The sequence below is a fragment of the Pungitius pungitius genome, chromosome 2 (assembly GCF_949316345.1).
Source record: "Pungitius pungitius chromosome 2, fPunPun2.1, whole genome shotgun sequence".
Lineage (NCBI taxonomy): Eukaryota > Metazoa > Chordata > Actinopteri > Perciformes > Gasterosteidae > Pungitius > Pungitius pungitius.
Genome location: NC_084901.1, coordinates 11,928,276 through 11,953,118, shown reverse-complemented (window position 1 = coordinate 11,953,118; position 24,843 = coordinate 11,928,276). Strand labels below are relative to the sequence as shown.

The 24,843-nt window shown below is 42.4% G+C and overlaps 1 protein-coding gene across 2 annotated transcripts in view; it reads right to left on the bottom strand.

Annotated features, from left to right (window-relative positions):
• The window catches only part of chst11 (carbohydrate (chondroitin 4) sulfotransferase 11), a 59,021-nt gene that overhangs the window by 4,469 nt on the left and 29,709 nt on the right, over nucleotides 1-24,843 (bottom strand). For both annotated transcript variants that reach the window (XM_037461807.2, XM_037461808.2), the window contains exons 2-3: nucleotides 13,648-13,733; nucleotides 14-243 (exon numbers count right to left, since the gene is read on the bottom strand). In XM_037461807.2, coding sequence (XP_037317704.1) covers nucleotides 14-243; nucleotides 13,648-13,733 — 316 coding nt within the window. The remainder of the gene's footprint in view (nucleotides 1-13; nucleotides 244-13,647; nucleotides 13,734-24,843) is intronic.

Genomic DNA, 24,843 nt, shown 5'->3' with positions numbered 1-24,843 from the left:
CCTTTGTACTGACCTGTATTTGCCCCGGCCTGTGAGCACCATCATGACGCGTTTCCAGTTGGTACAGGCCACCTTGGGGACGTAGCAGTAGATGAGCTCGTGGTCTTCGTCCACCACGAGGTGTTTGAGGTCTCCGGGTGTCAGGACTCTGCGCTTCCGGCTGGACGCACTGTAGACTCGACAGGCATCAACCACCTGATCCCGCCGGGCCTGGTGGAGCACGGCTGCTCCAGACAGCTCCGGCTGTTCAGACACAGACAAAAAAAGGGAATGGGAGAGAGAAATAATGGCTTTCTGTAACTTTATGGAAATGACTGTGAGGTCTTGAAATAACGACGAACATATCAATATAAACATGGATAGTTTCTTAAATATATCTAAAATTACCTAAAATACATGAAGGTCCTGGGTTTGAAACCACTGGAGTAAAGATGTAAAGATGTGATTGTTAGAATGCCTGAGCGGCCATGAGGCAAATGTATAAAGGGGAGGCCTAGACGAGGTTTCTGCATCAACAAGTGCATTTATTTATTAACTCAATCGCAGCATTCGCCATCAGCAACCAGTCTCTAACTTCTTCTTCCAAACCCTTGTGCTCCTTATTTAAAGCTGCCTCTAATTAACAATCAATTCACTCCAATCGGTCACTCGCTGCAGTCCAGGTAACGGCGGTGCGAGGTTGGCAGGGTTGTTTAAATGTTGTGGTTTTGGTTAAGAATAGCCACAGTTGATACGTAAAATTAGTATGATAAAAACATGTGTTACGTAACCAAACAAGGTACCATGTTTAACGCTGGGATACAAACGATGGTCTACTGGTTAAATGTCCTGTGACTGTTCGACACATCCATCACTGCCTTATTAGTTCATTGAAAGCAGGGTGTGTCTCATACAGAACTATCTGTCAGGTAGAAGTCTTCTAGCCTACTTGTTACTTGTTTTTCAAAGATTTGGAGAGTTGCTTTAAAATAACTTCCTGTCTCGATTGTCTTTTGTTGTCTCCACACATTATGTCCACATTTTATAACTTCTTTAACAGTGAATTGAAAATCCCCCGCTGCCAAAAAAGCACTCTAAAAATGAATTCGTCAGAACTGCAGCAGAAAGAGGGAGTGATGAAGAGACAGAGCAAGTATTATTAATACCAACTTTCATTATTATACTCATCTCTCTATTGACTATCTCTCTCGCCTTCCGAGTAGCTCTGCCGACTGTGACAGAGATTAGTTCACGGCTGTGGAGGAAGATAATGATATTGGAGGATATTACAGATATTGAGTGTTCAATATGCACAATCCAGGCAGTAACCATTCATCTCAGGCATATTTCATATTCACCATGATGCTTTTGATAAAGTGGACCATGGCAGGAGGGAAAGGGGGAGGCTGAGGAGGAGGAGTGTGCTGCAGGGAGCAGCACATTGGCTTTGCATCTGAAGTGCACCAATGTTTTCTAAAGCCTGTTGAATATTTTTTGTCTAAGATCCCCGGTTTCCTCGTCTGATCTAAATTGATTGTAGTGCTTCTTTACCGCTCCATCCCACTCACAACAAGTGCAGCCTTTCAGTGCTATTCTGGCCTGGGCCATGCGTTGAAGAAGATGGGGACAGCTTGACTTGTATAACGTTCTCTTTGAGAGCCTCTTTTCTTTCATGTTTCCAAGGGGGTGTTTCACCATGTGCAAAGGAAAGACCAATTTTACACCTTTTCAATTTGATACCAACATACAAAAGCAGTGATGGAGAAGTCATGGAGCAAAAGCATGACCTTAGAGTCGGGGATATCTACAAATCTGCAATAAGATCGCATTTCATAGACTGCGACTTTGTCAATGAGCTGTTGGATAGTCATGTGGGGATACAGGTTAGGGGTTTCTACTCTCTGTCTCTCTCAAAATGGGGGAGAATTGGTAAAAATGGGTTTTCCCACTGTCACTTCACATTTTGACAAACAAGGGAGAAACACTCATTGATAACTAAAATATATATATTTAAATGATCAGTTCAAAACACTGTTCAGTTGTGAAACCTTGACTTTCACTTATTATAACTTTTGTCAAACTTTGTCTCTATTGTTGATTCAGAAGTTTCATCTTCAATTGATGCAACTCATTTTTAATCATTGGGCAAACAGTGAACTAATAGCATATACTTGCACGGCTCATTAATTTAACCCCAACAAAAAGCTGTCTTGAAATATTTGTTGTTTACACAAGATAATAATCTAATTCCACAACGGATGGATCTCATCCCTTTACGGGACTAACCTGCTTGCATATTATCCCTGTTTGTGCACACATATTGATCTTTCCCCCAACAGATGATTGATTTCTGTGAACAACACATCTTGGTCCCACTTAAAATGCATTTTGTTCCAATACGTTGTCAAATTGTTCTCATACCTTATATACATCTCACAAAAATTAGGTCGCGGTCACAAAACTTCAATGTTATTTACACACTAACCTGCGGCTGTGTATCGGACCATAACAATCAAGCACCAAGTATCATCAAAACCTCTACAAAAAAATCCTTTATCCTTTTGGTTCACAGACTTATTTTCTATTGTTTTGCTTGCAGTCAATCCCTATAAGTGTTTTTTTATTTGATCTGACTTAATGTGTGTAAACTACCGCAGCAGCTACAACACAACCCAAACACTGCCGGCTAGCAGTGAGCTAACCGTGCTCACGGCGCAAACAAAGGTAACAGTGCTGCCGATCTCCTTAAACTTTCTCTGTTCTGCTCACTGAAGCAAAACAATACGTGGACAATAAAATGCAGAGCCAAGAGCAGCGAGTGTAGTCACCTACTGCTGCTAACACATCCCGTCGGACCAGGATTATTTATTTATATCCGTTAATGAACTTTTCTCTTGTTACCCTGGTAACCGCTGTCATTACAGACGGTTGCGTCGATTCTTACTGTGAAAATCTACGTACTTCCGGTTTAGCGGCTACGCTTCTTATTTTCATTTAATGAGAAAAACAACAAAAAAAATAACGGAGTAAAAAGTTGTTGGTATGGATTTTACGGTAAAAGGGACGATGATAACACAACGAAAGTTGACACAAGCGGTATGTAATACAGAATGTGAGGCACGCTTTCGTGGGCCCGCGAATGCGCGACAACACACGGAGAGTGCATTGTGGGATTTGTAGTATTATGGTGATGCGTGCGATATACCGGCTCTAATAGTAAATACATTTGATCATGCGGGCCAAAGATAATTCATTCACGGGTCGGAGTGTGAGTTTGACACATGTGATTTATATGAACAAATAAAAATACTGTTCCCAAAAAATCTTCCTTCATTGCTATTGGAAAGAAAATGTCTACTTTACAATTGTGTTGTAGTTTATTAGTTCTTAATCAACATCTCCATTGTTTTACCTCTAGTTTAACATGTTATACACTGTCAATGTTTTTTCTTTTCTGTTTTCTAACAGTTGTTTAAAATATTTTGAAAGAGGTGTGAATTGACAAGGCATAATGGCGCATGAATAACTCTGCTTCTCCACTTTTTTTCCTATTCAACACACATCAAAGCGCACTAAGGCGTAACTGTGCACGGAGAATAACACCTCTTTATTGATGAAAATCTCTCCTTCTTCCCGCCGCTCAGATACATCAAACTGTATTATTCACACAAATGTAGCAGCGAGCTCGCGTCCTTCCGTCCCAAAAGAGGACAAATGCTGCAATTAGCAAGGGAAAAGGAGACAAGGGAGAGAATCTTGTCATCTCCCACTATGTCTCAGTCTTCATATTCTTATCTCCTTTCTTTGTAAGAGATTACTTTCGGCCATTTTATCACAGTTCCTCCAACTCATTTTGGAAGAAAGGGGGGGGATGAGAGGGGGAAATGAGAGAAGAGATAAATCGATACAATCTTAGAAGGAGCCAGGATGGACACCACTGACCTCTGGCCATGTCAAGCCGTTCCCATGGGAGAGCAGATACCATCATATTCTAGCACGAGTAGCCCTTTGTTTCCTGTGGGTCAGTCTCGGACACCAACTGTCATTAAAGTGCTGCACAGCTTTGTATGATATGGTCAATTAAGTTTCAAGCCAGAAAGTTTCATGTATAAAATGAAAAGTCTTACAGCATTATGTTATCTATTGATTTAGACTATCCATCAAAACGGGGAGAATAATCTCACTATAAACACATTTATTAATGCTGAGTATGCAAAAAGAAAAGTCTCTGTGTTCTTATCTTTAGATTACGGCGGGGAGCCCATTGTGCATTCAGTGCGGCGCTCGTTTCTTGATGCTGTCGTTAAACCGCTCGAGAAACGGATGACGGGAACTGCACAGCAAATTTCTGAGAGTTTAATTGACTCTGTGAGATTCAATTTTAAGTCTAAGCTGGTGTTTATATTATATCCCAATCATGTCAGTGTTAAATCAACACTCAACGAAGTGTTAACAATTTAACTCGGAATAAGTGTCAAAAATAAATCTGCTCATTGTTATAAACAACGTCATTTGGCTAAAGTAACTTACAATGCATTTTTAACACATGGTGTTTACATTTAAGCCCAGGGAGCAATTTGGGGTGAGGTGTATTGCTCAGAGACACTTTAACATGGAACATGGAGCAGCCTGGGTTCAAACCACCAACCTCATGGTTCCCAGTGCAGCCCATCCATCAATGCACCACAGTACAGTTAAGACTTATACCAAGAAGGGTGAGTCTATACAGTTACATTTCAAACCTTTCAATGAGTTAGTTTAACTCTACTAAGTGATCAAATGAATCTGATCCTGACACTGGATGATGACTCCAGCTCGTTCGTACAATTGACTCTGTAAGAGTTTGCAGAGGGATTTAAACTCTGCTCTTCAACACTGGAAAATGAACTCTAAGAATTTTGCTGTGTGCGTTAATTGTGATTCCTTAATTCAAGTCTTCATTTCCACGCCATGAATGTGTGATTCTCAGTCTCTTCTCTCAGGAGAAATCAAACAGAAGGAGGGAGGGAGGTGACTAAATGCCCCCGTCCCCACACACATGGAAACAGCAAAGGAGCAACATGTCTTGCAGCTCTTGGGGAGGAATGGCTTGGTGCTTCTACAATGTTGTTTTGTATATTTTACTTAGGTAGAAGACATAAAGACGTGAGTATATGTCTTCCACCTCTCTTTAAATGAAAATGACTGAATTTTAATAAAATGATGAGACGAGAACCCTGTGAAGATGTGCAAGCGTGGCTCTGGGCGCCACTTTTCTAGCAGGCTTACCTGGCCATGGTGGAAATCACATTATACTGCAGAGTCTGTTGAAATTATTCATAGACTAGAATCCAGGCTCTTAGTGTCCGCAATTCATGCTGAGATACATCTTAAGAATGTACTTTGAATTACCATACATATGAAAACAACTTTATGTTGATAATTTATTCCTCAGACAAACTTGGGAAAATATGTTATGAATACAATCGTGTAGAAAATGAGATGCTAATGTGACGTGATTTGTTGCCGAGGCGCCGAGTCGAACTTTGGTTTAGAGAAGATGCCCGAAATGTTTTTTTCCACTCAGAAATAATAACAAAGAAAGAAAAACGCTTCCTGATGCAATCTAAACATCCCATGAGCCAGTACAGCTATATCGTTATTTCCTCAGCTTCATTGAGCAGTCCTGTGTATTTTCTCTGCGGCTTTTCTGCAGCTGCTTCTCAAGTATTTACACTCTTTTTGGTGGATTTATGCCTCCTGACATCCAAAGCAAATGAGGGTAAAGTAAAGGTGATGTTAGGAAGGACCTCCATTACGTCAACTCAAACCTGATCTATCTTGTACTCCTGTGCATTAGATTCTGTTTGAAGTGTGTGTGTCGCTGTTAAATCCTCAAAACAAGGATCACTGGGACTCGTTTCTCTCTCTCTCACACTGAGCACTAAAGGTAGTCTGTCTTGCTGACCCGATCTACTTAATTAACTGGCCTTCATAGACTGTGAAGGAATAGAGCTGCCCGTGTGCCACAACGGTACTAAATACACACACACACACACACATACACACACACACACACAACTACACAAAGACAGACACGGCAGATTTTTTGTCTTCATAGAAGGCAACAACAGTTAATGAGGCGGCCCTTTCTATCGAGGGCCGTAAACTCCCCACATTGTCATTTATGAGGAGTTGTGCAGCAGAATGGGGACTCGCAGGGACCACCTGTGGCCTCTGCAGAGCAGAAGAAGCGTTCCTTTCTTCTGTATCTATCCAACGAGAATGCCAAGGACACCAGCTACATCTCTGAAAAATGCCCTGTTGCATATTCATGAAGCTCCACACGTTCATACCTGGAAAACTATGTATCCACCAAGCACTAGAAGGTGACATAAGTGAGTAAGCATCAATTGGATAGGAAGATGTAAAATACTGTTTTAAAATTGAGTGTATCATGGTTTTCCCACAAAAACAATTTTATAGTTTCTAATCACAATGTGCTTTTCCTTTCCTTTTCAAAATACATTTATATTTGGTTTTCCCATCTGTCGCTTGTTGTGCAGGGAAGACAAAAGTCAACAAAGAGAGTCAATATGGGATATGTTAGTACATCTAGAGAAATAATGAAATCAAACTGTTGGTCCGTCTGCTAGTTGGTAGTTAGCTAGATATCTGTCACCAAACTGGTGCATCCCCTGATCTCCATTTGCCTTTTAAAAGATGTATCACATGTGTTGTAGGATGAAGAATCTCAACAGTTAAATTGAATAACTTTATAAATAAACTGGACAGTCTCTACCGTTAAAAGAAATCACTAAATTATTAATGAAGATGCAAATTAAGGTGAAATAAAAACAGGTGTGCCTCTACCTCACAAAAGTATAAGTAACAAACAATTCAATGACTCTGATCTACAAAAAAATGTCCTAAAATAAGAGAAAAGACTTTCCTGACATGTGTTACACAAAGGTCATCAACCGGAACATCTACTACAATGTACATTCATTCTGAGCTATGCTTGAATTCACATTTAGTTGGTGCACTAGGTTGCTGGGCTTGAAACCTGCATTTTAAAGCTGCAATCCAGCTCCTCTACCTCTTGACGTCCCCAAAAACAGACCTAGTAAATCTATTGTCTATGACTTTCTATTGTGAATGACTTCCATCGTTGGAATGAAAACGGTGTGTATGTTAACGGCTACAAAACACAAATACAAAACACCCATGGTGTTGTGGTTTGAATCTCAGCTCCAATTAATGCTAATGATGATAATATAATAACTTAACACGTGCCTTGACACATTTTCTGATATATTGGACCACAGATAAGATGCGAGTGTGAATATTATTTTACTCTCAAGGAGCCGTTAGCATTAACAGACCATTCCATTGGCAGCCTTTAATGGAGGTTTTACTGCCCTGTGATGCTCTGAAAACAGCCATATTACTCCAGGAGCACTGAGTCTTTTATGTAACCCTCCATCCATTTTCCTCCGCTTATCGGAGGGCGGGTCACAGGGTTGGCTGGCCCGGGAGGCCGACTCACACTTCCCTGTCAACAGTTCCCAGCTCATTCTTGTGGACCCTGAGGCGTTCCTTGAACAAATCAAGTACAAACACAGGTCTGGGCCTGATATCCGTTTCTGACTGTCCACACGACAAATTGTGAGTTATTTCCTGTGAATATGAAAGCTTATTTGAAAAGATCACATGCATGTAACTGGCGGACGTTACGTATTGCTGGCTTTCAGGATAATGCATGAAATACAAGGAGTTACTTTTTTAAAGATATCAGACAAACTATTGATTGAAGACCTGTTGCCTCGGGTCATGACCATAAATGTCCAGATCAACACTGCGCCTTAGTGACAGGAAATAAGTCTCCACACCAGCAGGTGGCGGTAGTCTGTATTCGTCTTCTAAAATGGGCAACCCCTCTCTGTCAATACATAGCTGTATCCTAGATGCACGGGACTTAGATTAGTATTGGAATGATCTGATGAGATGAGGATGTGTGTGCCCGCTGGACATTAGTTGTCCATTTCTCTCTTCTTGTGCACTTTGTTTCTCTTAGGTGCCTCTCTTACTGATTCAACGTGCGGAATTGATCAACCGTTAACTCTAACCTTTGCAGCAGAACATTCAATATGCCTTTCTATAGCTGCATCCTTGAATATACCATGCGCCTGTAAAGGACATTTGAAAGGCCTCGTAATTGCACAATCTTAAGAGGCACTGTCAGGCAAATTCAATAAAAATGGAAGCTGATATTGAATCCAGTTGATGCCAAACTGTATTTACACACACACACACACACACACACACAATGCCGTGGACACTTGAGGGTAGATCTAGAGGATATATGATACCAGGGTTAGTCACACGGTCACATTAAACCTGGCCATGCACACTTACACTGCTTTTACTTTCATTATCAAACATGAACAACACAAAGCGGTATCACATTTGTACTTGATACGCGTGTGTTCTTTATCTGTAGTAGATAAGGGTATATGTGCAACTGTATGCGAGTGAGTGTGTTTCTTAGTGTGAGTCCAGTACGTCTGAAAGAGAAAAAGTGGGGGAATAAGTATAGCATCTGCGACAAGATAATGATAAACTTCTCTGACTCTCCGACAGAGACATCAAAGTTCCTCACCCCCCGGGCACTTTAACCTCCCTTTTTCTGCTTGTCTTGTTTAATCCCTCAGGGAGTAAAAAGAAGGGAGAGAATAAAGAGGAAGAGGAGCAGAAAACAAATAGGCAAAATGAGCGTTCCTCTTATAACTCTGTGACGTGTCTTTGTTTTCTAACTTGCATCTGGAAAGTCTCAAAAGCCTCAAAGGGCAGCAAAGGAAAGAATTTGGTAGAATTTTGAAGTTGTTCTTTAACCAGAAATAACGTACTAGAGCGTTCTCTGAGTGTTGGTAGCACACAGTGGAGGAATTGCTACCAAAGCTGTAATTCATCAGTTATACGTAGACCTTATAAATGTTTTGGTTTTATGTGCCGTTCTGTTTCCTGAATCAGATATAAATTGTTAGTTATTGGTTGAAAAGCCTTCCCAAAGCATTCATATAAACTCTTTGGAGGAGAAGAAAACATTGAGAAGCCTTGCTCCTCCAATGTTGACGCTTTGTGCCGACCATTGGCCTCTGACAGCAGCGTACAAGGACCTTTAGCTCCATATGAGACACATAGTGAACTGCCTAAGACAATTTAAGCAGCCCACTCGGCTCATGATGGGAGGAGATTGTGGATGGACGGGTCAAAGAAACACAAGCTCTTCCTCTGTGTGTAACCTAAAGTCAACCATGACCATGATCGATCATGACCAGTTACCTCACATGAAATACTCAACTCATGTAGCCTAACTAAAATACATTTTAAACCTCAATATTTTACTCAAATAACTTTAGATCTACAACTACTACCACATAAAACTGTGATTTACGTTATTTAACGGGTAGAGCTACTCGGGGCGTTTAAAAGGGATGTCAGGCGCCTGTTTGTGGTAATGTCTTGCACAGTTCTTCACTTGATACAATAAGTAATGCAAGTTTAACATTACAATACCTGGGCTATGTGTCTTCCTTGGATATTCGCGCTGAATGGCAGGCAAACTCAGGCAAGCAATTTTTCATCTTTGTTTGTCTCTTTACGCTTCGTTACCAGAAGCATTTTCTCATCTGTCGATGTCCAGAGATGTGTGATTGCTTCAAACTTTGGGGCAGCCCGTCCTCTTAAAAAGCTGCACAAATGTTGATAGGAACTCCAGAGGGAAATCAAGTGAATCAAAAAGCTTTCTCCACAAAGGGACTGGGAAAACATGCCCTGAGGGCCCTGGATTTCTCCTGCGTGGATGTACTGTTTTTCCCAAAATGGAATCATGTGATCATCTCTAGAAAACACCGTGATCGATATTGTGGCACAGTGAGGATCCTACACATCTTTATTTATATTTTATTGGTGTACTCTCCTTGCACCTCGTTTTCTTCAGCCATGCTCATCTGCAGCCCGCCAGAAAAAAAAGAGTGCATTCACCTCTTCTGAATCCCTTTGTCTTCAAAAACCAGCGATTTATCCAGTCCCCCCCCCTCCCCAACACACACCTATATCTTAAACCCGTGCCCACGGCCTATGGCTGGATTCTCTGATGTTTTTTTACAGCAGGGCCCTCAATCAGCTGTGTGTTTGCTGTGGGTAAAAGGTGGGACATTTCTTTTAAATCCGTGCCAGTGTCTGCCGTTGTGTTCTTGCATAATCTGGCCCAGGGTGCCCGTTTCAGGGTGGACGTGAGGGTGGGCGTGAGAAGACCTACTGTAAACACACTCAAGTAATCCAAGGGATTGTGGGTTAGCAGGATCCCTGCAGCTGGTGAAACACTCCAGACAGTTATAATCTGGTGGCACAATGACACACACACAGACACTGGGGGTCAGCTGTGTCAGAGATTCGATCATTATTCATTTTTCTTTTTTTGCGGGAGACAAATTGACACCAATCTGCTAAAAGTCAGTCTACCAAACTAAGAATTGGATGTCACTTTGATATTAGCCATTGGTTTGTGGGCCGCAGTTTAACTAATTTAAACTAATGTTGACAATGCATAATAAAGCTAAAGTGGATTTCTTTCTACTCCTCTTCCTTCACAATCCCTCATTCTCTCTCCCTCTCTTCATCATCAGCTGATTTGGGGTCTTCACTTTTATTTAACCAAACAGATACTTAAAATTAAAATCCCATTGTTGCTGTCAAACTTTAAAATTTTTCTCCTCCCTTCATCATCCCCACCACCAGTGTCTGGGGGATTAGGCTTTATCTGACCTCAGCATTACTACCCCTTTAATCCTACTTCAGGATGAAGTCAATCTTTGCATCATACATACATTGTGTAATAAATTATGTTTATATTCAACCAATCAATCAACTTTATTTCAGACTCAAGGTCCAGATAGTACAAAAACAGCAAACATCAAATGAAAAGTGCACATCTTCTCATAGACTTCTATAATATCAGAATGCATGTCTACATTGACATTGACAAAACTGTGCAGTGTGGCCTTGTAGTGGACCCTTTCAGTGCGTGGTGACACAGGAATTTCAGGAACCTGCTTATTGACTCATTATCCATAACTGCACTTGTGCGGATACCTACGTTTCGTAGTATAAAGAATCCCACCTGACCTCAAAGCGTTTCTCGTGTGAGTGTAACTAATCTTCCATTATTAAAATCCAACTTTTCTGACACAAAAAAGTCTTCAACAAAGGCCTTCACTCTTTTTCAGCTCTCCATCTTTATGGAGTCATTGGAAAGAAACCTAGGAACAGACTATGGACACATACCTCTCTTATAGCGGCACTCCATCAGTGCTGATGTTAGCTTTGAGTTATTCAAACCCAGACACAGCATGCACATCCTCAGTCCTGATCTCTGAATCAGCATTTAACTGGGAGCTGGGTTTTGGTTCGATAATTATAGTGTCTACATTCTAAAAAAAAATCCATGAGGAGAAAAGATAATTGATGTGTAAGGAAATGAGTTTCCTTCCGCACCTTTCGATTGTATCCGGCCATGTGTGTGGCCGGATACAATCATTCCTCCTGGAGGTTTTATTGCATTTGGCAAAACATACCTCACTTTGATCTACATTCTGATTATGGAAACCAGTGGGGGCCCCCAGGAAGCAGAGTTCACTCCAGTTACTGTGATATAGTGCAACCACTCTGTTGAATAGAATTTGCAAAGAAGAGGACCGTTATGTATATCCATATATCGTGGGTATATTCTTTTCTTTTTTTCGTATGAAGTCTGTTTACCAACGGCGATACAAATAAGTATTGAAAAAATATCCTGTGGCCAAAATAGTTTTAAAAAAAATGTCCCCACTGAGATGGTCTGCAATTTAAATTGCTTCTATCGAAGCCAGAAAAAACATTAATTCTCTCATACACACACACACACAGTTTTTTTTACCCCAAAAACCCTGCTAAAGTTTGCTCTCGTTGCAGTAACGAGCCACTGTGCACACAGAAATATATCAATGGGACCTTCACAAGGGTGGGAACGTGTGGAAAAAGGCTCCCTGGAAATAGGACCTTTGGCGAGTGCATCATCACAGGGTCTAATCCTCACTCTCCGGGAAAGCATTTCAGCCTTTTTACTTTAGCCGTGTACCTGTGTAAGGTGCAAGCCATGGTGATGAATGGCAAATAGAAGAAAAAAGAAGAAACAGAATTGGATCAAGTGTGAAAAAAAGAAAAGAACAGTGAGCTGGAGACAGCACAAGACAGAGCTCAGGGAGTAAAAGGCCAGCCGGAGGTGTGAGCCATGGGACACACCGGGGTTAGTTGCAGACCGAAGAGGGGGCCGGGAGATAAGTGATAGATAGCGAGGAGGACAGTGATGAGGGAACAGAAGAGGAGTTGAAGCTATCCAATCCATCACTGTGATAGGATCGCTTCCAGCAACGTCCTCGTGGCTCCCTCTTCTATTCAGCTGCTGCAACACTACTCAACAAAGTATTCTACTTCAGCCTCTGCAGGCCTTCAGCCTCTGGAGCTCATTTTCTATGAACAGTCTAAATGTCCACGAAGCAAGGTTAAAATATCAAGGTAGCTCGCTAACTAGCCAGCCTGTAAATGAGTACAACGTAACAACCGAAATACTTCACTCATGTCACAGCTTAAAAAGCATGTTGCCAATGACACAGAAGTGACTACTTTGTTTGAATCATTTTCTGTGCATGAAAGCAAGCATTTTGCAAGCCATCAGCTAGTTAGATTGCTAGATTGCAAACTATAATGGTTGAGCTTATTAGCAACATTTCTGAATCACTTAGCTGATGCAGCACGCTCCAGCCTAGAATCTCAATATTGAATTGCAATGTAGATTCCAGTACCCGACAACAAAAGAAATATGACATTTTGAATATGAAGCTTTGACCCACTAGTCTGAGATGAGTGTTTACCACCAGTGTGTCTTTTGCTCTGCTTCTAGCACACACTGTGATGGAATCAAACGGTTGAAAGAGGGTCTATACTGTTCATCCTGGCCAACCCGTTTTAGTGCATTAACCTGCTGTATTTATTCCATACCTTCAAGGTCTCCATTGGTTTCGGACCGCTTGCTTGAGATTGGTAATCCATCACAAGAGTCAGTTTGCTTTTGGTCAGAAGGACATTATCATTGCAAGCAGGCTTCGATAACTCATGATGCATAAATGGACGCTCTAGGGCCAATGCCAAAGACCGTCCTTTTAAAAAGATATTTATTATACCATGAGTTTTATTGTCAAGGCCAAAAGCATTTAAGTGTGTAGTTTGAGCTTTTTGTAGTTCTTTTGGTTGTAATGGCATTGTACAATTAGAACCCGAGCTGTCCATTGGAAACAGGTCAGTAAAATGATTGTTCCAAGCAGCGTGACAGCCGTATCGCCAGCACGCCGCCCCAAAATATGTTTCCATAAAAAAAAAAAAACGATGAAGGCGGTGGCTTGCACACAGATACAGGCATACATAAAAATGCTAAACAGCAGTCAGCTGAGGTCAGCTCCACAGAGGGCCTTATTGGGTCAGACCTCTGACAGCTGGAGGACCGTGCAAATATGAAGGGATGGGGGTAAAAAAGATGTACATAGAGATACATACAGAGAGAGCAGTTGTGGCAGCGTGTCAGCCTCCTACCTGTGTTGGGTTGTAGAGCTCCTGCAGGGCGTTTCGGGACCCTTTCCTACAGCAGCCGTCCACCACAAAGGGGTTCCTCCGCATGACTGCAGAAGAGAGAGGAAACATAACTATTAACTGAGGATCAATCTCACCAACCGGCCCTCAGACGGAAAGAAGCAACTCAACAAAGTTGTTGAAAGGAATCAGTTGAGAACTTTGACTCTCGCTGACTGTAAATATGTAGCCTTCTTCTACAGAAATACAGCGTTGTTACCGCGTTGGGGAAACACCTCTTTACCAAGAACCAAGATCTTGGAAAGTTAATGAAAGGGAAAATAGTTTGTGTGTCTGCCCCATGATTTGTCTCCTTTCGTCCTACACCCTTCCACCAACCTTTTATTGAGCCCCGACTCTGTTCCCCTCAGGGATCGTTGCAAGAGGGAAACCTAACTACCCGTTGTTTTGGCCATGGACCTCCTGGACCCATCCCGAAGGACGCCACTTTGGAAACTATCACTTTGCAGCAAGGTGGTGGCACCAAGCTACAAGGATAAATAATGACAGCAGTGACTATGTGCCGAGGACGACGCTACAGTCCAGCGTTTGTTTGGCTGGATCTCAGCTCCTTACACAACTCCATACAGAGCGGTTAGCTGCCGGCAGCAGCTCAGTTGGAGCAATCAGCACAGCGCCTCGCCCCCGCCAACACATTCTCTCCAATTACTATGGATGGAAAAAGCTGTGAAGGACGGCACAGGATCGACAAAAGGGAAGAAACTGCACCGCTAACGAGAAAGCCAGGGATTTAATGGCAGTTTATTGCACACGTCATCTGCCTGATGTTAACGGATGAACATGTGTTAGTGCCATCAGGAGAACTGGTGATGAGGACACATTTCTGTTCAGGGCATCATAGCTTCATATGACGATGTCCAGAATAAGTTATGCTTTGTTTATCTGCTCAAAATATATGATTTCCTGCATGTCCCTTTCCGAAGGCGGGTCTAAGAATCACTTTGCAATTGCAGATTTAATGATTAAATGTGTGACATTGGTCTTGCCCCAAGCTTCTGCGTTCTCGTGAAGGCTGGTGTCGACAGGAGGATGACATGTTGTCCCCATTGAAGCAGACGAGACGACCGACATGAATACCGTATATATGACATCATACTGATTATTATTTGATCTACTGTATATATACGTTATATTATACGAAATTGCCTTTGAGGGGCACAAAAATAAGTTTGTCAGTATTATTAACTGATTTTTTCATGTTTGAATAAAAATAAAATATTTAACTGCCAAGTAGTAATTGTTTAAAAAAAAAATCAACCTGGGATGTTTTCTGAAATTGATTTTATTGCCCTACCAAGAACATTTCCACCAGCCGCCATGCTGTAATTCCAGTTTCAGTAGTTTAGTCCTTTTGCCCAAGGATCTTACTTGCTAGAAAATGCATCCCTGGCATCGGTTAGCTTTAAGCCCTTCACTAAAACAGTAATGGCCTTTTTTTACAGGCCTTCATTTTGTAATATTTTCCCAGGCTAATGTTGTTATGGACTATTAAGAGCCGAAGTATGTCGCCCATTAGCTTCTGCAAATGAATGCAATCTCTTGTTGAGCCTAAAATTCAAATACAGACAAAAGCCCTGGTGGCAGCACCACTTTTGAATAATAAATACATTGATGTACATTTTTCACAATAATAATAATAATAACAATAATAATCAATATCATAAAAATTACAAATTAAATAAATAATTGTGCACACAGTGCAGTTTTCTAGATATTTCCAAAGGTGTAAGTATTAGTAAGCCCTTGTGTCTGCTATAGACATTATTTGAAAGAATAATGTAATAGTATATGAGGGCGCGGGGGGGGGGGGGGGGGGGGGGATTACTGAAGGTGCCTCCAGGGTTCAGGACCACTGTTGGACACAGTTATCTACAAGTTTCCCCCTTTTTACCGTGTGAAGTGAGAGCAGTACGGCATTGAGGTCTGCATTTCCGCTACGTAAAGCCGATAATATCAGAGGACACATTTGATCATCTGCACACCTGCTCATGGACGGAACTGTATATTTACAAATGACTACAAACATGTAATTCCTTCCAACCAGTACACACTCAATATCCACTAAATGAGGATGTTATTTGTGACTGTCAGTATTTTCCTCTTCTATATCACACATATATTTTTGCTGCTGCAGAGTCCAAATTTCTTTTCATAAATCAAAAGAAGTTTGTCTTTGCTTTACTCTCAGCTCACGTCGGCAGAATATCAAAGGAAGACGCCGCACATACCTCAGATGGCTTCTGGTTTAGAAATTGAAGGATGGAGTGTCTGACGCTAGCCCTGACTACAGATATACCCAGTATGTGACCTGTAATCCCTCCATTGGCCAAACCACGTCCCCCCCGCCGGAGCCCTGGGGAGTGAGCTGAGCGCTTGTTAGTGTAACAAGGCCCAACAGACAGCCATGACCTTCAAACACCGAGGGGAGCATAGAGAGAGGCGAGGGATTCCTTAACACACACACACACACACACACATCTACATGTACAAATAGTCATGCGCACACACATATACACACAGTGCATGATTGATGACTTTGTGGCTTAAGCTAGTGTTTATTAATGGGCTTCACCGCTACGTCCTGCTGTGGATGATGAAAACAGGCCATTCCTGCTTTTCTATGGAGACGGGAGCTACGAGGGCAATCATGGCCTATCTGCTTTCTAAGTTGATCACACTGAAAAGCACCAACATTTTGCACACTCTCTTTGAGCTTAGTCAGCAGAACAACAGTGATTGCGGATAGCTGTGGACAAGCTCATGAGGGTTCAGCCCTGTGTGTGCGTGTGTGTGCGTGTGTGTGCCGCGTGGCAATGACGGGTCGCAGAGCTGTGGGGATGTTTATCTGCTTGCAACATTGAGCATGTTGCTAATGACAACGAGTGCCAAACTAAATCAGGTTGAACTACAACACATCTGATACCACCCGACGCCCGTCCTTTACCATCAGGGACACTGGTAGATGCTGTGAGAAGAGATGCTACACTATGGACCCAAGCTGGAAGTAAATCAGCTGCCATCGGGTGACCACTCATTTTTAAAAGTCACACATAGACACTTGAATGTCAATTATTTTTCCTGTTAACTCTTTTTAAAAACTTCCGCAAAGGATGTCTTGTTAAACCTATACCATTGAAAAGTGAACAAAACAAAAGGTTTAATAGAAACGATTGTATTGTTTTCCTTGGGGTTAGTGGAGTGGCTTGTTATAACTAACAAACACATGCTACGGTGCCATTTTCAGACTCTTCTCATCCTCCTCCATGCTGGGTCGGACAGCCGAGCTGCATCCTCCTCTAATCCTTTGTGTCGGTTTATGCTTATATGACCACCCGTGGTGAAAACAGAAAAGCTCATCTTTCTTAATCCTTTTGGCCTCACACAACCCCCCCCCCCCCCCCCCTTGTCCAAAGAGGCCTTATCCCTGTGGTCTGGTCTGCTATGCGTCCAGTCCAGGTATGAACACAAACACACACATCATCCAACACAGACAGCAAGCAGAGACGAGGTGAACTGTTTAATCTGTGAGTAATCCTGTCTGCGGCCTGTCTGATGCCGTTGACTAACTGTTTATAAGACACCCAAACACACACACACACACACACACACACACATGCTGAAGCCACCGGGACCTGGACGGAAAAAAAGAAAACCAACTCACTGTGGTTTCTATGTAACCAGTGTAGCCCCCCCCCCCCCCCCCGTCCCTGTCAATGGGGACATGAAGTTACCCATAGTTCCAAACCAACACCTGGCTTTTTGGTTAGTGGGAACTGAGTTGTAACCATGGAAACTACAAACTCCAAACAATCGTCCCACCTGCACCGGCTGGGTCTGCAATGATTTAAGGTCATGGGAAAGCAGAGCCTTTTCATTCCCTGGGTGCTGACAGGTATTGAATGTGAGCTTCTGTGGCACACAAGCACACTCATGATGATGTGCTAATAGGCTGAAGTATTAAACACGAGGCCGCTGTTGTGGACTCACAGACTGTCAGAATTTGAAAGCTACCTTGATACTCATTCTTGTGAAAGTGGGAATTATTGATGCCACAGCCGAAGGAGCACATTCAATAATGCAAGACCATGTTCCTTTGGAAGAGACAATGTGATTTAACAGTGACTTCCTTTTACTTCAAGAGATCGTTACTGGAGCCACAAAGTGCATTTAATACATGTTAATTAATTAAGTTCAATATAATGCAACATGTGGTGCCTATAAAGTGAATTGAACTGTAAATATATATATATATATTATTATATATATATCTTTTGAAAATTGTTAATTACTTCCATCTCCTCTGCAACAGTATAAAAAGATGTGCTATCTTTTTCTGACATCTGACATTTGAACTTCTTTTATGTTCACAGGAACGTCCGAATCCGCCACCAATCATATGTTTTTTAAGCCCATCCTGTTCCATCTAAAAAATGTTCTCAGTGCTATTTAACGGCACGACCAACTACATTTGAACAACTGTTCAACCTCCACAGTGTAGGCGTTTTATTGCCTTTGTCACTTGTATTGTAAACAGAGCTTTGACTCACAGTCCAACTGCTTTCCTCTTTGGTCTGTGATTACACTCAACAGTTCAACTGTTGCATCACTTTCACCTCAACAGAATCCTTCAGCTTATTGCAGCAATTCATCTTCAGCTGACATATCAACCGCTTTCAGTTAAACTGCCACTTCCAAACTGTTCAGCACTTGAGCACAGTGACACTTCACCTCCTGAAGTGTTTCAGCTTCAACTTTAACTCTCAATCTCATCAGCAAAGGATGACTTTTTTAGATTGATTAAAAAGCTCTACAGAATCAACATTTCACAACATATAGGGAGTTTCAATGGTTTCCAGTACAGATGTTCACATAAACGGTTTTCAGAAATTGTTTCAAGAAATTTGCTGTAAGCTTTGACATCTGAGTAATTGAGAGCCTCCTCTTCCTCCCATCCTCCACCTTTTCATTCTACTCTACCCAGTCAGTTTCTAGAGAAAACGCTGTGTGTTCGGCTCAAACATCCACACACACTTTTTAGCTTTCATGCTCCTTGCCTTGGCGGGTGTCCTGTGTCCCACTCACAGCCCTTTGTCTCCTCCTCCTCCTCCTCCTCCTCATCCTCCCTGTCACCATCATCACGCTGCAGAAAATGCTCTGAAATGCTTTGATCTTGTCCACTTAAAAACAGGTGAACACATATCATATTTTTGTATTCCATTTTTTTATATGTCACTATATTTAGGGCAAAATATATCCAAGATGTAATCTAATTGGTTTCAGAGGGCATCTCTCTATTCATCTCAAGAATAAGGCAAGTGTGAGTATGAGTAAAAGTGAAGATCTGATTTATATTTTAATTAAATGCAACTTGTCCCTTTGATGAACACAAGCTCTAACCTAATTTGACACATATTATACAAAGTGAGACAACAAGGATCGTAAAAAAAAAGTAAATAGAGCAGCCTACGCTGCAGTAAATAGCAATTTAGTAAACCCAGTAACGTCTGTTTTCAGTTAACTCTGTCAGTTGTTGATTCGGCTCAGTGGTCGAGCGTTCTCCTGATGCATCGCCAGCACTGCACTCAGCAAATGAGGCTCTGCATTATGCCGTCTTGACGCTTGATAGCACACGAGGCGCCCAATAAACAGCGGGGTCCGCTCCTGCACATGCTCAGTGCGGATTCGCGGTCAAGCGCAACATCTGCCGCCATCTCGCAGCAAGAGATTATGGACGGCCGCTGGTTGAGGATTAAATTGTCGCCAATCGTACCTCCGCAGTGGGAGAGGGCGGGGCTCCACTTCACACTGGGCCCGCCAGGCAACACACACACACATACACACACATATGGTTGATTGGGTCTCTACAATGACACTAACCATTTTTTATGACAGTATGTGAGTATGCTTGTTACTGACCAAAACTGAAGTGCTGTAGCCTAATTGGGATTTAAATGCAAGCGGAGCAGAGAAGTGGAAATACAGGTGATTAGCATTGTTGGCACCACTTGATTTAACAAAGTGTGTGTGTGTGTGTGTTTTAAACCAATCAAGTCTCCTGTGGTGATGTTCCTGGTTAGAAGCGCTCTTTTTAATCCCCTTAACCATGATTACCGACATGGCGATTATACACAAGCAGTTACGGCGTCCCTAGTCTTCACCTTAGGCCCAGATTAAAAAATCAAATATAATTATTCTCCTCACTGCTCATCCGTCGGTATCTTTATGAACCAACAGGCTTCAACTGACAACTGTGTGCAGCGGGAGGTTAAGTGTTCAACAAGTAGGATCAAAATCAAAATTGAAAGAAGCCTGAATGTGTTACAATGAGATATATCTGTCGCAAAATATTGCATATATAAAAATAATTACATTGAATAAAAAATTGAATTTGACAAGATGTATCTTGCACATAGGAGCAGTAGCCGCATGTCTCCCCACCGCCTTCACAGAGACGCACAACTCCCCACATTCCATGTAGCCAGCAAATAAATGGATTCGAGCTCCGAGCCAGCGTGTGATAATAGAAGATGAGGAGGATGAGGAAGAGGAACCACAGACAGAATTCTAAAGCAAATTGAGAGACAAAGATAACGCTTTACAGCTTCTAAAATGTCTGCATCGTGATACTGGAAACGGAGAACCCGGCTTTTCAAGGAGTCCTTAAACACATCAGGGCCACGCTGAGCACGCTGGACCATAGAGGGTGGTGTGTGGTGGGACATTCACAGTGGGTAAAAAGAGGCAGGGTGAGGAAGAAGAGGGCTTGTGGTGCTCAAAGATAACGCGTTTCATACATTTACCATGAGGGATCCCGTTACTGGCCATTCCTGTGCAGACACACCACATGAAATACACACTAAACCACCACAGCCTTGATTCTAAAAAGACAAGAAGGCAATGCGCCCACTGGGAGGCTGGGTTGGTTTGTACAGGCGATACAAAGACACAAAATGGATCGTAGAACAACAAAGTTTAATAAATATAATCATTACCGTGTGAGAATCTTTGAGATGTTGTTTTTAAATTATTTTAAAATAACACATTTACAGCTTCAAGGCGTTTTCCATTAATTAGCTCAATAATTAATGCGTGTTGAGAATAATAGTCACTTAGGAGTTAATAATATTATTTTGCTGCGAGGTTATAGATAGAAAAAAGTGCAATATTGTTCCACCTTATTATGACAAAGTCTGCTATTTCACATAGAGGCACATGGTGTTCTGCTCATCTGATAATCAAGGATGTCTATATCCAAAGTCGACTACCAGCGCTTGGATTTTAGCACGTTTATCTTCCAACTATGTATTTCTGCTCCGAGGATAAAGACCTTTGAGTAGCCTTGGCCCATGACCTGTATGTGTGTCAACTCTGTTTGCAAACATTAAACACGTGATGATTTTATACCGGTGTAGAGTGAGAATTTTTCTAACGTAGGGGCTTCCAACTAAGCTTGGATTGCGAGAGATGCTTCTCAGCCGAGGAGTGGTGGAGAGGGACCACAATGACGTCCTCTCCTTCTGCCCGTATCCCCGTTTTTTGCCGTTTTCTTTTTTTTCATTCATGTTAAATCATTTAAGATCAAGACCAAACTATGTGTGTTGGTTCAGTTACTTTATATAGATCCTATAGTTTTATATTCATACATATAAGTCAAGCAAATACCATATTACGGTACAATTTGGCTTCATGGTTCCCATAACCATGGGTGTCAAACATGAATGTCAGCAATGTAAATTAGAATGGGACATGAATGTAGTGACGTGGCCCATCCACCCCGACCTCAGAGATTAGAGAGGCAGTTATGATGCGACAAAAAAAAAGAAAATTGCCAATATATAAGAATATAGTGTCTCATGAAAAAAGCATCCAGGGGTTTATTTGCCCAAAAGCCATGTAGGACATATTCTGCCTCTATTGCTGATATTACTAATTATTCATGCATGATGTTTTTGATAATTAAGTTGGCAGTTTTTGTAAAGAACATTTCTTTATACAGTAGGGCTACCGATTGCCACGGCAGTGCTGGAAATAAAATAAAATCCCAAGTGAAAACTTGGTAGCGCTTATTAGAAATCCCTGCTTACCAACCAACACACTTGAATTTGAATTTCATTCAAAAGCAGCCATGGCTGACTCCAATCAGTGCAAGTCATCCAGGTAAGATAATGAACAATGTACGCAATGGTTGTGACTGTTCCCCCGCTTCTGACAGTTTTTTTTTTAATTGATTCGTTTTGTGCTCACGCTGTGTAGCGTTGAAGTTCCGTTTGATTACCGCTACGACTCATTATTATATAGCGTTATTATTACTACATACGAACAGAAGGGGTGGAGGTAGACAGCCATGACTTGGTTGATCCAGTGTGCTGTAATTCATAGTCCCAGTGAGCGAGGTTTGTCAAAAGACAAGATGCTTCTATTTGGTTCGTCACTGAATTCCATTGTAAGGGGAAGTCTCCTGGCTAGACACCACAAGAGATACATGACCTCACATGTATTCCTAATACGGGTGATCTGACACCTTCTTCACTGTATGCTCCTGCCCATGACATCACCTCTCAGCTTCCACATCTGTTTATTACCAGTGTCGCAGGATCTCTGAGTCATAGCTGCCCTCTCACCGCCTGACTCAACACTCCCGTTAACTAAAAAGGAAAGGAATTCGTAGCCGGAAGCCTCAAGATGGGAACCATTACCACAGACTTGACTCTCTGTGGCTCAATCGGTGGGTTGCCAAGCAGCGTGCACGTCTGCCAGGAAACTCTTAGAAAAGCATGACTCTGACTGATAGAGGAAACATGATGGCTTTAAAATGGAAGATTTCCACGCCACACAGGGAATGTGATTATATTAAGATTAGAGATATCATCATTGTTAGATACATTGTTAGATTCGGTTGATGGACAGAGACAGAGTCTACATGGACTTAACAGAAGTTGAAGTCCACGTGACAGAGTTTGTCCATTTTTGATGGATGGCATGTAAGTCAAGACGTGATGACTGTATATCGTCTACCCCTCCGCTGGGGGCGCACACGCACACACACACACACACACACACGTATATAAAATGTGACCAGCGGTGAAATGCGGTCAACCAAGGCCAAATTCATTCTGAAGGTGGCCAAGCGTGGAAGAGACCCCAGTCACATGAGAGAAGCTGGGTCAACGAAGCAGACGCTGCAAAAAAACACAGAACCACGGGAAGCGTACGCAGCGGAGGTTGGGGGGGGGGGGCTAGTCATGAGAATGGGTAGAGACGTCTGCCTGGATACAGATGGCCAGAGCGAACAGATCAGGCTGAACTCATTGAACCTCTCATCTCTCACACACACTCACACACACACCCACACATAACGCACATGTCATATTTTTCTCCCTCCCAGCGGTCCACCCTGCAGTTAAAAGTGTGAATGAAAGCCAACTTGAGCTAAGTGAAGAGAACGAGGTATTTGAACCCCCGCGGCTTGACGGCAAGCTGTTATCCGAGGGCCTGTGCCAGGCCGGCTGCAGGAACACTGCCGCCATCAGCAGAGTCACGTCAAACACAACAAGGTGAGGGTGGGTGAGGGATTATCTTCTCCCTGGTTCTCTGCCTGCACACCGGGGTCCCATGCATAAAAGATCTTAAGTTGAAATGCGCCGCATGGATGAGAGGTTGTGAGTAATTCATGTGTTTTCTCGATGCCGTGAATTTCCTTTGATGAAGGGAGACATTGAGCAGTAAAAATGACGACATATCAGGGCTGACTGTCCTCACGATTCCATAAGGTCCAAAAATTCCAACGCCGTCTCCATTATTCAGACACCGCTGTCCTCACCAGAGAAGCAACTGAGTACGGCAAGGTCAACTCGCCCCAACTATTCCGGGCTCACCACACGTAACCGGACGCTCCAACCCCAACGCTTCTGTGCGATCCCCAGAAATCCAGCCTTCACCAATCGCGCACTGGACCATCGTAAGCCTGCAAAAAGCACTAAAAACAAAATCCGTTCCAAAGATCAAAATCAAAAAAATTCTTAGTCACTCCATTTGTGCCCCCCCCCCCCATGCGAGTTGGAGAGCACCGGAATGCTAGCTCAAATTCTTTAGTATTTACAATAATAACATAACAATGTAACACAACAAGGTAACCTAACAATGTAACTCAAGAATGTTACTCAACAAGGAAATCAGGTAACAAAGAAATGCAACAAAGCAACAACACAACGACGCAACGCAACAACGCAACGACAACTCGGCGACAACGCGGCGAGTTGCCTTTTTGAACACAATTAGGATAAAATCTCTCAATCTGTCAAGACAATCTGAATTGTCTGCATTGGGGTGATGTCGATATCTTTATTATGTTAATTCATTTATATCTCTGCTTGCTTTCACCTTCAGTATTTAGCTGTTCGTCACTCACATTAATGATGAGTAAATTCTGTACAAACATTCCCGGGTGTTCATCTTTTTTACCCACCAGCGTCTAGAAAACTCTATTTTCCTAAAGTTGGCTGCAAAGCCAGAGGTGAAAAGCCAGAGGGAGTCTGAGATATGCTGCTCAGGCATTTACATCATGTTCCCACCTTTGTTTCTGGAGAGTTAGACAATATCTGCACCATAAAGCCTTCCATTTGGAGGACCATCAATCTATAGTGAACAGGCTAAGGATCTGAACCTCAGGGGCCTGGTAATACATGTAAGAAAGAAGGATATTACACAGTGCTTTGGTTTGTTTGTGGGACGACGCCAAGCGAAGACAGATGACTCCGACAAAGCCGCTCCATCAGACGCCGACGGGTGAAAGTGTGGACGTGAAGCGATTCTTAATGAAACAACTTATCAATTTCAGACTGAAAATGAGAAGCGACTGCAGCTCTGCCCTTGGCAACAAGCCCAGAAGAAGAAGACAAAGAATGAAGCCCTGGTGGAGCGATGCCACGGCCAAGGTTCACAGAGCCAAACTATGCCAAGAAGTGAGGTTGCAGCTCCCGAGGAGGTCGGACACACCTGACCCCCGCACGGATTCTGATAGGTAATCAATGTGGGCTGGAACGTCACACAGTGGGATTTCTTTCAGGATAAACTTCTATTCAATCTTCTTATCAATAATTTCCCTTTCCCCTTCCCTTAACCTGCCTTGGACTTCTTCTT